We start from the raw sequence: 14,368 nt of genomic DNA on the forward strand, positions 1-14,368 counted from the left end.
CTCTCTCTCTCTCTCTCTCAGTAAAAGTAGTAGATCACATTCAGTAAGTCAATCTGGCCACTAGCGTTCACTACAACATTGTAAAAAATCATCTATTTGAATAAATGACTGGACATAGTTACGCTCTCAAACTACTATAACAAATGTGATCTGCCAAAGTTAAATATCAAGAGAGAAATACCAAATAAAACCGCAGCAGCAATATTGATATTGTTCTGCATCCATTCCCCTCACAGATCAGCATCAGTAACAGCAACATTATCACTCCAAGCACTGAAACAATCCTTCACACGAACATATAAAACACAAAATCACTCAGCTCTGAATTAATTTAGCCTGTGTTCCTCACATCATGCTTGCTGTCTGCTGATCTAAGTGTTCAAACAGCGCTGTACTCCATTAAAACAAGCCAGAAACTGCCTCCTCGCAGAGTATTGCAGAAACAAACTGTGTAAAGTGTAGTTTACAATGGTCTAAACAGTGAAAAACGGAGAATTGCTCACCTCTCCTCAGAAGACTCGACGCTACAGCTTCTTCTTCTTCTTCTTCTTCTTTTGTTTATTGGCGGTTGGCAAACCAGCTATTAGGAGCATCACCGCCACCAACTGAGCTGGAGTGTGGAGCAGCGATGAGGAAGGACTCTCACTAACATAAATTATTAAAAAAATAAATAAATTCATTAATTAATACAAAAAAAACTTCATACAAATATATAAACACATAAATGACTAAATACAGATAATTATAACTAAACACATAAATAACACTCTTTCATGGCTTAATTATATTCTCAAACACAATCTTGTTGCTTTTATATATTGCAACAGCTCTTCTTTCGTGCCTTGTTTCCTTGCCAACAGATTTTTACTGACATTTAAAATGTTAATTGTATAAACAACACGTGTCTTTGATGTTTATACTCTGTACAATATAATAAGAGCTGTTCAGCTGTCTCTTCTGCATTACAATAACTGCACATAACCCATTGTGCTGCTGTTTTATTTGATATAAGTCACCATTAAGTCCAGTATGACCTATACGTGATCTTCTTATAACTGATTCTTCTTCATATTGTTGTGAATCCTCTTTCTTTACCCACATTTCCTTCAATCCTATAGAAATGTCTTCCCTTTGTTTCTCTGTCCCACATTTGCTGCATAGATTAATCCTAGCTTTTCTAATAATTGCCTTAGTTTAAGATTAGCTCGTGGGAATTGTGATTTCAACAGGATTGCATTTTATTCAGCTTTCTGCTCGTTTCCCTCTATTCCTACATGAGCAGGAATCCACAGAAATCTGTTCATTCCTTGATTCTGCAGCATGTGCATTCATTTACTAAAAACAGACCATTATTGAACTAAATGTTGTCTATTCTTTTCTCACGCTTTTTTCATAGATGGGTCATTTTTGAGCGGTGTGTGTAAACTTGATGCAGTAACACAAAACCCAGGAAAACTTAAATAATAATAGATGTTCACTGAAAACAATAGTTTACATATTAATAAATGGTACATTTACATTTACATTTAGTCATTTAGCAGACGCTTTTATCCAAAGCGACTTACAATTGGGGGATACATAAAGCGATTCTTCTTAAAGAGGCAAACAGACACAAGAAGTGGTTGTAATACCAAGTTCTTAGACATTGTTCAAATAAGTACAAGCTAGAAAGAGAAGGAATAAAAAAAAGGAGAGATACTTTTTTTTTTTTTTTATGATGAAGTCAAGTAGCTTCGAAAGAGATGAGTTTTCAGCTGTCGCTTGAAAATTGTCAGGGATTCAGCATTCCGGATAGGGGTGGGAAGATCGTTCCACCAGCCAGGAGTGGTGAACGAGAATGTTCTGGAAAGTGATTTTGAGCCTCTCTGTGATGGTACCACGAGGCGTCGCTCACTAGCGGATCTCAGACTTCTAGACTTCTGGTAAATTCGTAGTAGTGAGTGGAAGTAGGCGGGTGCTGAGCCTGTGGCTGTTCTATATGCAAGCATTAATGCATTAATGTTGATTCGGGCCGCAACCGGTAGCCAGTGCAAGGAGATAAAGAGAGGTGTAACATGGGCTCTTTTGGGCTCGTTGAAGACCAGTCGTGCCGCTGCATTCTGAATCATTTGTAGAGGTTTGATTGTGCTTGATGGGAGTCCAGCCAGAAGAGCATTGCAGTAGTCCAGCCTAGAGATGACAAGGGCCTGGACAAGAAGTTGTGCAGCATGCTCCGTTAGAAAGGACCTGATCTTTCTGATGTTGTGCAATGCAAACCTGCAAGATCGAGCGGTCTTTGCAATGTGGTCTTTGAAGGTCAACTGGTTATCAAAAGTTACACCAAGATTTCTGACCGAAGTTGATGGGGTAATTGTAGAAGAACCTAGCTGGATGGAAAAATCATACTGTAGAGTTGGAGTGGCAGATAAATCAAGAAGCACAGACTTTGCCAGGTTGAGCTGTAGGTGATATTCTTTCATCCATGCCGAGATGTCTGCCAGGCAGCCTGAGATCCGTGCAGCTACCGTCGGATCATCTGGTTGAAATGAGAGATAGAGCTGTGTGTCATCAGCATAGCAATGGTAGGAGAAGCCATGTGCCTGTATGATGGGACCCAGTGAAGTTGTGTATATGGAGAAGAGGAGGGGTCCAAGAACTGATCCCTGAGGAACCCCAGTGACAAGTTGATGTGCTTTGGATACCTCCCCTCCCCAAGACACCCTGAAAGACCTACCAGTGAGATAGGATTCAAACCAGCGAAGTGGAATCCCTGTGATGCCCATTGAAGAGAGGGCAGACAGGAGGATCTGATGATTGACAGTGTCAAAAGCAGCAGAAAGATCCAGCAGAATAAGGACTGATGATTTGGAATCAGCTTTTGCAATCCGCAAGGCTTCTGTGACTGACAGTAGCGCAGTCTCAGTTGAATGGCCACTCCTGAAACCTGACTGGTTAGGATCCAGTTTGTTGTTCTGTGAAAGAAACAATGATATCTGGTTGAAAACAACTCTTTCGAGGGTTTTCGCTATGAATGGAAGGAGAGAGACAGGTCTGTAGCTATCTGTAAGTGAAGTGTTTAATGTAGGTTTTTTGAGCAGTGGGGTTATCCGAGCCTGCTTGAATGCAGTGGGGAAGGTGCCTGTGAGGAGAGATGTATTGATGATGTGTGTGAGTGCTGGTAAAAGTGTAGGAGAGATTGCTTGGAGGAGGTGCGAGGGGATTGGGTCTAGAGGGCATGTTGTAGGATGGCTGGAGAGCAGAAGTTTTGATACCTCTGTCTCAGTGAGGGGACAGAAGGAGAAGATGGGAGTTTTTGCAGTGGGTGGGGTTGGTTTGAAGTCCTGTGTGTGTGGGGCTGAGAATTGGCTACTAATTGTTCTGGTTTTGTCTGTGAAGAATGTGGCAAAATCATCAGCTGTTATAGAAGTGGTAGGAGGTGGTGGAGGGGGACAGAGGAGAGAATGGAAAGTTTTGAAGAGATTACGTGCGTCTGGAGCGCTTTTGATCTTGTTGTGTAAGTATGAAGATTTGGCAGTATGGACTTCAGCAGAGAAAGATGAAAGCAAAGACTGATACATACTGAGGTCTGACGGATCTTTTGATTTGCACCATTTTCTCTCAGCTGCCCTGAGTTTGGTCCGATGTTCACGAAGAACATCGGATAACCAGGAGTTCGAGGGGACAGCCCGTGCTGGCCTGGAGGAGAGAGGACAAATATCATCTAGACAAGAGGTTAAAGTAGAACATAAAGTGTCAGTTGCTGCATTCACATCCAGAGATGAGAAATGGGTAGGGGAGGGAAGAGAGGAGGATACAACGGAGGAAAGATGGGAGGGGGAAAGGGAGCGTAGGTTTCGTCTGATGCTGTAGTTACTCCAAGACTCCAGTGTTTACTCTGTTTAACCTCCACATCCCAGCAGTGTGTTCCTGAGTTAAAACCCTCTGAACCCAGAACACAGGGATACCAGTCAAATCTCTCGGGATTATCAGGAACAGGTTGATAACCGCTGACTCTCACACTGGTCAGATCATCAGACAGAACGAGACGTGGATGAGCCGTGTTTGGATCCAGAATCACAGGCGCTGAAGAGACACAATCAACAGATGCTGTTATTCTGATGTTCATATAATGATCAAGAGTGAACACAACACAGATGATTATGAATTATGATCAAACACATCAGACATGTTCCTCTCATCACTGTCAGTCATTCTCTGTGTGATTTATCAATACTGAACGTTACATCAGAAACAGTGAGGGACACAAACTCAACACATATTCATTTCATTTACGCTCTCATTTATATTACATTATAGTCAGAAGCTGCTTTTAATACAACATCTTAATACAACAGAACTGTACACATGATTTCATATTCAAACGAGATCAACTATAATAATAATACAGTTATTCTGCAATCCTCAGTGTTTCTCTTGTATGAATCACAAAGCTTTTACTGAATGCTGCCTAATTATTATTATTAATAAATAAACACTAGATATTATTCCACAATAATGCTAATAATAATAAATGTTAATAATAATAATAATAATAATAATAATAAACATTATTAATAATAATAAGAACAATAATAAGCTTGCTGGTATTAACAAAAACTACAACTTAAATTATTCAGTTATTTCTTTAATTATTCAGTAATTAAAATACAACTTAAAATAAATTATAAACATTAGATGATAATCTATACAAATAAAATCAAATGATTAGAAAAGTTGCTTTGGCTCGAAATAAAATAAATCAAATGACTAAAGTATTCAAATGACTAAAACTAAAAATTAAATATAATTAGTTCTACATATTAAAAGGAAGCTAAATACATTTTTACAGTAATTCAAAGGATCTGTGCCACTGCCTTTGATTGATTATTTTTCCTAAACTCTTAGTCTGTGTTCATCTGAAGAAAGAAAGTGGTACATGTATGGGATGGCATTAAGGTGTGAAGGATGGATTTGTTTCTGCTCCACTGTGCTGCAGTTTAATTGTTGTTGTTGCACTAGATAGATGTTTGATCTGTGCCACTGCATTTGCTTTTCTCCCTTTAAATTTAACTTTTGTTTGTCTGTCTGTACAGTACAGTTTTTGAGTACTTTTTAAACCCCTTTCTAAAGTGAGCTGCTGATTTTGGTGGAGCAGATGATCTGGTTCTTCACACATAATGCTGAAATCTGTCAATATTGCATCATTTCCAGTGTGTGTGTATGCGAGCTCAGATCTTCTGCAGTCAGACTCACTGTTCTGGACCATGTCCTGCATCTTCTTCCAGACTCTGAAGGGCAGGTTGCCCAAGTAACGTGGCACATGAATCAAAGCTCCAGAAGTAGTCTGTGGATCCGGCTGTGATGAGATCTGGACTCTGGAAGAACATTCAGGATCAGAACTGCAGTGGCTTTGGATCAGAAGCAGAGAGAGCAGAGACAGCAGCAGATCACTCACCTTTCCATTGAGACTGGAAACTCCTGCAGAACAAACACACCATTGATCATCAACAACTCAATCAATCATCAATCAATCAATCATCTGAAATCAGACCTTCAGAAAGCAGACGTCACTGGCTTTCATAATCTCCTCCATGTCTTTGATTGTGTGTGAAAGAGCTGAGACATGTCTGTTCATCTCCTCCAGCTTCTCCTTCATCATCTGCTTCTTCTGCTCCTCTTCCTCCCTCAGTGCAGTGATTGTAGCTTCTTCTTCATCTCTGAGAAACTGATGAAGCTTCTCAAACTGCTGTTTAATCTGACGCTCTGTGTGCTCAGCTTGAGACTGAAATCAAACCACATTCACCACAATCGTCTCCATCGACACACATCAACACAATCACATCATTCAGACCTGAGAGAAACTCAGATACAGACATATAACGCATCCAGAAGCAGATTGATGGTATAAAGTTATGCCATCTGGAGTACGAAATGCTCCGGACACATTTCAGCGTCTTGGTAACAGTGTTTTATATGGGATGCACAGATGTGAGGCCTACATTGATCATGTGGTTTTATATAGTAATACCTGACTGATCACTTGTCACAAATTAGGGAACTTTCTTCTCATCTCGCCGCTGCTAACCTTACTATAAACATGCCAAATTTGTATGGAGTAGGGATGCAGCGATTAACCGGTTTCGCGATTAACCACACTTTAAAACGTCACGGTTAATTAATCGTAAAGGTTCCGCTAAACCGAGTGTTTCTGTTACACGGAACAACTGCTGCAGGTTGCGCAAAACAAAAAAAGTTACACTAGCGGTGCTCCAGCTTAAAATGACGTGCTTATCAGAGGCACGAGGCTACTACATGCATTAGATGAACTGACAGAGGGACCAAACAGCCAAGCTTTATTTCCACCAGAGAAATGCCTGTCCATAGTGTGGGACCATTTTGGGTACGCCAAGAATGACCAGGGTGTCATTTAAATATTGCTGTAAAAAACTGCTGCTAAAGAGCGAATACATAAGGGATAATGCACGGCTAGCTGTACACTGAACGATTTTAATGCACGACGTGAAGATAACAACACAAAAGAAAATGGGAGATGCGGGAAAATAGCTGAATACTCGCTACGGAACTGGCACGCTCTGCTTTTATCTTGGTGCAATCAAGACAATCATTAACCCGTAGAGAGTTCTTCCTGTTCTTCAGCAGAGGGGGTTGTGGTTGCAACATCCATTCCACCACACTAGTATCGATCTGATACCATACCAATGCTGGTATAGATACTATTGATATTAGGATCGACCGCCCACCATTAGAAGAAGAAGAAGAAGGGTTGCTAATGTAGACAAACTCATTCAATCTCAGTCATGTGTGGAGTAAAATAGTTAATTAGGCAAATAAAAGCTCAATTGAGAAATTTAAAAGCCCCAAAAGCAATTATAATACTTCATGGCTTTTAGATATTAAAACTAAAATTATAAAATTACATTTATATCAAGAAGCAAAATGAAATACAAGAATAAAACTGTTTGACATTGTTCTTTGGGAAGGAACTCCATCTTTGAGTTGATCTGAATCGCACTGAATCTGCTGGTTTTGAAGATGAACTTTATTCACTGGTTTCTCTCCAGTGTGAATCCTCTCATGCAGTTTTAAACAGTTTGCTGAAGTAAAAGTCTTCTCACATTCAAAGCACATGTACTCTCTCACACCAGTATGTGTTTTCTGATGTTTTTTCAAATGGTGTAGTAATGAAAAACTCTTTCCACACAAATGACATGAATGTGGCTTCTCCTTTGTATGAACTCTCAGGTGCTGCTTCAGGACTAAATCCCACAAAAATGTTTTTCTGCACTGATCACATGTGTACAGTTTCTCTCCAGTGTGAATGTTCATGTGATTCTTGAGGGTTGATGATCGTGAGAAGCTCTTCCCGCACTGATCACAAGTGAACGGTTTCTCTCCAGTGTGAATGTTCATGTGATTCTTGAGGGTTGATGATCGTGAGAAGCTCTTCCCGCACTGATCACAAGTGAACGGTTTCTCTCCAGTGTGAATGTTCATGTGAAGCTCAAGAAGACATTTGTCTGTGAAACTCTTTCCACACTGAGTGCAGGTGAAAGGTTTCCTGGTCCTTCTTTTCTTTAAATCTTTCAGTTTGGGTTTTTCTCCACTTTTGGCATGATTTTTATCCTCAACTTCACTCAATTCTTCTTTCTCCTCGTTGTCTTCAATCCACACTGAAACAAAAGTAAAAAGAGTACATTTTCATTAAAGGGGTGGTCGATTGTGATTTAAATTTTTTAAACGTTAGTTAGTGTATAACGTTGCTGTTTGAGCATAAACAATATCTGTAAAGTTACGACGTTGAAAGTTCAATGCAAACGTAGATATTGTCTTTTAAAGTTATGGCAGTTTAATGCCTACAGTTACAGCTGGTAGGGACTACAACGAGCTACTTCCTGGGTTAGTGACATCACAAACCCTGAAATGTACATAAACCCTGCCCCCAGGAACATGCAACGAAGGGGGCGGGTCCATGTTGCACTGCTTTAGAGAAGAGGAAGAGTTGTTGCCATGCCATCAAAACTAGGGGTGCACGAAATAATCTGTTCATTTATGAATCACGATTCTGTCTTCTAAAGATTCTAATGGATTCACAAGTTTCAAAATCAATGTTCTAAAGCAGCAGTTCTTAATCCTGTTCCTTGCATCCCCCTACTCTGCATATCTCTCTCTCCTGATTCAGCTCCATCAATGAACTGTGTTCCAATTATACACTTTATGTGTATAGACAGACAGATATTTTTCACATAGCTATGAGAAGCGTTAAACTGATACAAATTAAACATTACTAGGATAAAATATACTCTAGAATTTTTTGCAGCAGTGGTGGCAGGACTATTTGACCCCGCCCCTTCCCCACCCAAGAATCCAAGCAGCAACCTCCCGCTCTCTCTCGTGAAACCAACACGGAAGTGACTAAAACTGCAATTCATCAACTGGCCGCTAGAGGCTGGCTCCAATAGTGAGTCAGTCCCATAGACACCCCATGTTAAAACGCCCAACTTTACAGCTGAAAGAAATGTGTTTACAGCCTGGTACAAAAAGTGGTTTTGGTCTATATAGCTAATTTTGCCCTTCATGACAACTGTGAGGGGGTGACTTTTTTTATAACTCATCCATTTAAATTATATTAAGCCTTAAATTTCTGCATAATTAAGGACCACTTGAGTGACAGATGGATTGTCGCTGCCGTCACCACCGTCGAGCTAGGTGGGCGTGGTTTCAGCAACCAGCTCCCGCCTCTTTGCCCATTTTCGATTATCCAGGAGTGACACGCTGCCAAGATGGCGACGGTCGGCTCCACCCACTTTGAGCTTCAAAAACGCTCTTCAGAAACCTACGGGTGACGTCACGGACACTACGTCCATGTTTTTATACAGTCTATGGAAGAATCACGTGTACTTAAACTGAGAATTGAATTTATTTTAACTATATTTTGTATTTTTTTAAGGTATATTTATGGTATATTTTGTAGTTTTATGGTACTCATTTTTATTTATGGAACAGTTATGATCCATTTATTACCTGTTATCCACTTTTTGAGCATTGACCTGAAAATGAAATGATCAACTTAAACTGTGCTAAATCGCATTGGAACACAGACTTCAGTTTAAGTGTGCTCTCTTTTTAAAGCAGACACTTGGCAGATTATTGCTAAGTGAAAAAAAGTATAAAAAGCTAAACAAAATAAGTTATTGAAGTTTATTCATATGATATATGCAAAAAAAAAGACTATTTTAAAACTGTATAGGCCTATGAAATAATTTATTTTCCAAAACGGCATGAAAATAAAAGCCACGAATCTAAACAATTTTGCGGTTTAAATTTGAGGTTGATATAGCAAAAATATGAGATTTTGTTTGGGTCAGACGTACCAAACGTTTATTCCTCTATAGATGAAATTAGCTTGCCATGTGTTTCCAGTGCAGTTCATTTTGACTGTGACCAGTACAAGTGTGACGTTTTTTTTCAGGATCATTTGACCTTTCTGAATCATGTCCATGTGTGTTCTGTGTTCACATAGCAAGAGCCAAAACCGTACCATTCCAATGAAGTAAAAAACAATAAACATGACATTTTTAGGTCAAAAATTAGCAAACAAGAATTATTCTGACATCATCATTTCATAATTATCTGACACAATTCAATTCAATCCAATTCAAGTTTATTTGTATAGCGCTTTTCACAATACAAATCATTGCAAAGCAACTTTACAGCAAATTAAGTTTCTACAATATTTAGTGGTAGCTTATCAGTGGTGACTGTCAGCTAATGTACATATGGCAGAAATTTACGGAAAAATCAGTTAAAGACGTAATCAAACAGACAATGAAAACTATTAACAGCAATTATTATATGATGCAATCAAACTTATAGCAAAATGTGGTAGTTCTGTATGTTGTTTCAGGGTTGGCATCATCTGAGGTTCTCTGAGGGGTTGGCATCATCTCTTCTCAAGTGTTCTGAATCCAGACTGAAGCTTGTGTAAATGTGAAAAAGCTCTACCTCCTTTAGTGGACTTTGCTATCCTAGGTACTACCAAAAGTCCAGAATTTTGTGACCTTAGGGAGCGTGATGGATTGTAGCGTGGTAGAAGACTAGTTAGGTACGCAGGAGCTAAGCCATTAATGGCCTTATAGGCAAGTAATAATATTTTGTAACTGATACGGAACTTAATAGGTAGCCAGTGCAGAGACTGTAAAATGGTGATGGAAGAATGCTGTTTTTGTAACATGGGGAATATGACTTTCAAAAGACAAGTTGCTGCCTAATATAACACCCAGATTTTTGACTGTAGAGGAAGTAACCGTACATCCGTCTAGTTGCAAATTGTAATCCAAGAGATTCAGTGTCTTTTGGTCCAATAAGTAATATTTCTGTCTTATCCGAATTTAATAGGAGAAAATGATTGGTCATCAAATCTTTTAAATTTTTAACACACTCTGTTAGCTTTGATAATTTAATGCATGTTCATAAATACATGTTCTCATTTGATCAACCAATCACTATGGGTAATTGTGTGTGTTTGGTTAAAAAAGAACCAGTTCATTCGAGTCGTTCGTTCGAGACTACACTGCTTGTGTTGTATGCTTTTGAATCACTTAAATGAACCGGTTCATTCGAGTCGTTCGAGACTACACTGCTTTGCCTTGTCCACATACCCACACTTGCAGTCTTGGCCACTTGAGAGCACGTGTGCGCGACAGGAAGTAAGTGTGCAAGACTGTCCCAGATCTTAAAAACGCCAGAGCGCAGTGCCCTTAACTCACACTAAATCCACACTATCTCGAATACCACTCCAGAGCAGTATTTGAGGCTTAGTGTATCCCATCATGCATCATGTTGTGGAAATAAATCGTGAGACTTTTTGCCGAGATCTCGTGAGAGGTCACGGAAACCTTTCCAATGCATGTGAAATATTAATAATAATTAGATATTACATATTTGCACCAATAAAACATGCAACTCTTTGTTTTACTACCAAAGTATGAGTAGTGGTGATAATTATTTTGTACAATATTTGCAACAGCTTTTTATCACTAGAAGCACCACAAAATGAAATTGTGTCAAATTGTGCCTTTTAGTGCGAAGCAATTTTATTAAGTATTTTGTAGTTCAGTATTTTGTATTCTTAACAAAATGTTTCAACTTTGCTTACAAATATTTTGAAAATCAGAGCAAGCACTGTACGATTCAAAGATGAATGTCTCGTTTGAGTTGGTTCTTTTCAATGCATCGGTCGAAGTTTTAATTGGAATCAAATTTCACAAAACACTCAACTATTTGGTCAATTTGTTCGTTTACGTGTTCAAACGTCACAAAACACTCAACACTCACTCACAAAACACTCAACTATTTGGTCAGTTTGGTCGTTAACGTGTTCAAACGTATTCTCTGCCGTCTAGTACTAGTCGCTAGATCATCATTTCATAGTAAAATTAGCAGAAATAAGCAAACATGTTGGTTATTTATTAGGGCTGGGTTTTGACAGAAATTTCACGATTCGATTCGATTCTGACTCACAAGCTTTCAATTTGATTCGATTTCCAATTTGATTCCATTCAATTCAATATTGATTAGTCTGAATATATATCAGGTACAGTACATGAAAACATGAAAGATGGTGATTATTTCTGTTTTATCATGGAACCGTTTTTTGTACGTCGCTAACTCAGTTAGCTGGATTTGATTGGCATGATCTTGAATTGTTCTGGTTCTTCTTTTCTAGCACTTTAGATACAGTTGCTCCTTTATGCTTACATGGGTCATTGGATGCCCATTTTCCACAAGTTGATATGATTCTTTAGGGTCTTAATGAAAAGTCTGTAACATAGTTTGGTTAAAATGTCTCAATGGTAGTGTAAATAACACCTTTTTTACCCTGTCAAAAACAGCTATTTTCAGATCAAGCCGTTTTTGTAGCATTTTCATTTAAATGTTAATGAGCTCTGCTGACCCCGCCCCTCTCTTCCGAGCTGCTCTCAGAGGGACTGTTTACTTTAGCCGCTCTTTGCCCATTTTCGATTATCCAGGAGTGACACGCTGCCAAGATGGCGACGGTCGGCTCCACCCACTTTGAGCTTCAAAAACGCTCTTCAGAAACCTACGGGTGACGTCACGGACACTACGTCCATGTTTTTATACAGTCTATGGAAGAATCACGTGTACTTAAACTGAGAATTGAATTTATTTTAACTATATTTTGTATTTTTTTAAGGTATATTTATGGTATATTTTGTAGTTTTATGGTACTCATTTTTATTTATGGAACAGTTATGATCCATTTATTACCTGTTATCCACTTTTTGAGCATTGACCTGAAAATGAAATGATCAACTTAAACTGTGCTAAATCGCATTGGAACACAGACTTCAGTTTAAGTGTGCTCTCTTTTTAAAGCAGACACTTGGCAGATTATTGCTAAGTGAAAAAAAGTATAAAAAGCTAAACAAAATAAGTTATTGAAGTTTATTCATATGATATATGCAAAAAAAAAGACTATTTTAAAACTGTATAGGCCTATGAAATAATTTATTTTCCAAAACGGCATGAAAATAAAAGCCACGAATCTAAACAATTTTGCGGTTTAAATTTGAGGTTGATATAGCAAAAATATGAGATTTTGTTTGGGTCAGACGTACCAAACGTTTATTCCTCTATAGATGAAATTAGCTTGCCATGTGTTTCCAGTGCAGTTCATTTTGACTGTGACCAGTACAAGTGTGACGTTTTTTTTCAGGATCATTTGACCTTTCTGAATCATGTCCATGTGTGTTCTGTGTTCACATAGCAAGAGCCAAAACCGTACCATTCCAATGAAGTAAAAAACAATAAACATTACATTTTTAGGTCAAAAATTTGCAAACAAGAACTATTCTGACATCATCATTTCATAATTATCTGACACAATTCAATTCAATCCAATTCAAGTTTATTTGTATAGCGCTTTTCACAATACAAATCATTGCAAAGCAACTTTACAGCAAATTAAGTTTCTACAATATTTAGTGGTAGCTTATCAGTGGTGACTGTCAGCTAATGTACATATGGCAGAAATTTACGGAAAAATCAGTTAAAGACGTAATCAAACAGACAATGAAAACTATTAACAGCAATTATTATATGATGCAATCAAACTTATAGCAAAATGTGGTAGTTCTGTATGTTGTTTCAGGGTTGGCATCTTCTGAGGTCCTCTGAGGGGTTGGCATCATCTCTTCTCAAGTGTTCTGAATCCAGACTGAAGCTTGTGTAAATGTGAAAAAGCTCTACCTCCTTTAGTGGACTTTGCTATCCTAGGTACTACCAAAAGTCCAGAATTTTGTGACCTTAGGGAGCGTGATGGATTGTAGCGTGGTGTAATTGCTGTGGGAGGAGCGTCACTGATGATGATGTAATTGCTGTGGGAGGAGCTGATCTGCCAAAAACAAAAATATATCAGTTTTTTAATTAGTGGTCTACCGATATGGGTTTTTTGACAGCCGATGCTGATATCTTGGAAAGCAGGGTTGCCGATGGCCGATATAAAGCTGATATAATTTTATTTATTTTAATTAATATTTAAGAAATTTGAAATCATTTGAAAATGGATTAAAAATAATTTTGTAAAATAAACATACTTATACTTTAGAAGACAAAGCATTTTTCACAAATAAATATTTAATAAAAATCTAATTGAATAGGAAGTAAACACTGTAACCAACAGGGCACTCAGTATTCTGGGAAGATTGTGTGCATTGGGAATCATATATATATATATATATATATATATTATTCTCTTTTTTTTCTAATAAAGCCAAGGTAACACTCATTTCACACACAGCACACAGTGAAATGACATGAATATGACAGTGGGCAAATGCATAAAGTGCAGCATAATTTGAAATCATGAGTTTAGTTTGTTGATCGCGTGTCTCTTCTGTGAAGCTGAACTCTCCTCCTGTCAGTATTCAATTCACACGGACCGACCGTCACGCAGAGAACACGCGATCGTGCAGGATACACACACACTTCACAAGATCTCAACTAGATTCGACTAAGTCTGCAAAGTTTGTGAAATGAAATGTGTATTAGTCATTCAAAGATTTGTTTAAATCAGGGGTGTCAAACTCATTTTAGGGTGAGGGCCGGATGAGAAGAAATGTCACCATTAACGGGCCAAATCAACTTTTTTTGCTTAATCACAGTGCACCAAATTACAAATTAATTTGCAAAAAAAAAAAAAAAAAAAAAACTAGAAAGACACTGTTCTGTAAAACTGCATTTAATAAGACCTCGGAAACTGTTCATTAACACTCTTATTCCTTTTTTAAAAAAATATAATATTGTCTAAGTAATGGCAATCAAAAACTTTGAATATGAATATTATTTG

The 14,368-nt window shown here is 38.1% G+C and overlaps 1 protein-coding gene across 1 annotated transcript; it reads right to left on the reverse strand.

Moving 5' to 3' along the window:
* Positions 1-3,624: 3,624 nt before the first annotated feature.
* LOC107576773 (butyrophilin subfamily 2 member A2-like) lies at positions 3,625-5,299 on the reverse strand. The gene is made up of 3 exons (XM_016262905.1): positions 5,233-5,299; positions 3,827-4,062; positions 3,625-3,675 (listed from the first exon to the last, which is right to left on the reverse strand). Exons 1-3 carry the CDS (start codon positions 5,252-5,254, stop codon positions 3,625-3,627), a joined length of 309 nt encoding a protein of 102 aa, XP_016118391.1. The 5' UTR covers positions 5,255-5,299.
* Between the last annotated feature and the right edge of the window lie 9,069 nt (positions 5,300-14,368).

This window comes from Sinocyclocheilus grahami, unplaced genomic scaffold (assembly GCF_001515645.1).
Source record: "Sinocyclocheilus grahami isolate Dianchi unplaced genomic scaffold, SAMN03320097.WGS_v1.1 scaffold4316.1, whole genome shotgun sequence".
Lineage (NCBI taxonomy): Eukaryota > Metazoa > Chordata > Actinopteri > Cypriniformes > Cyprinidae > Sinocyclocheilus > Sinocyclocheilus grahami.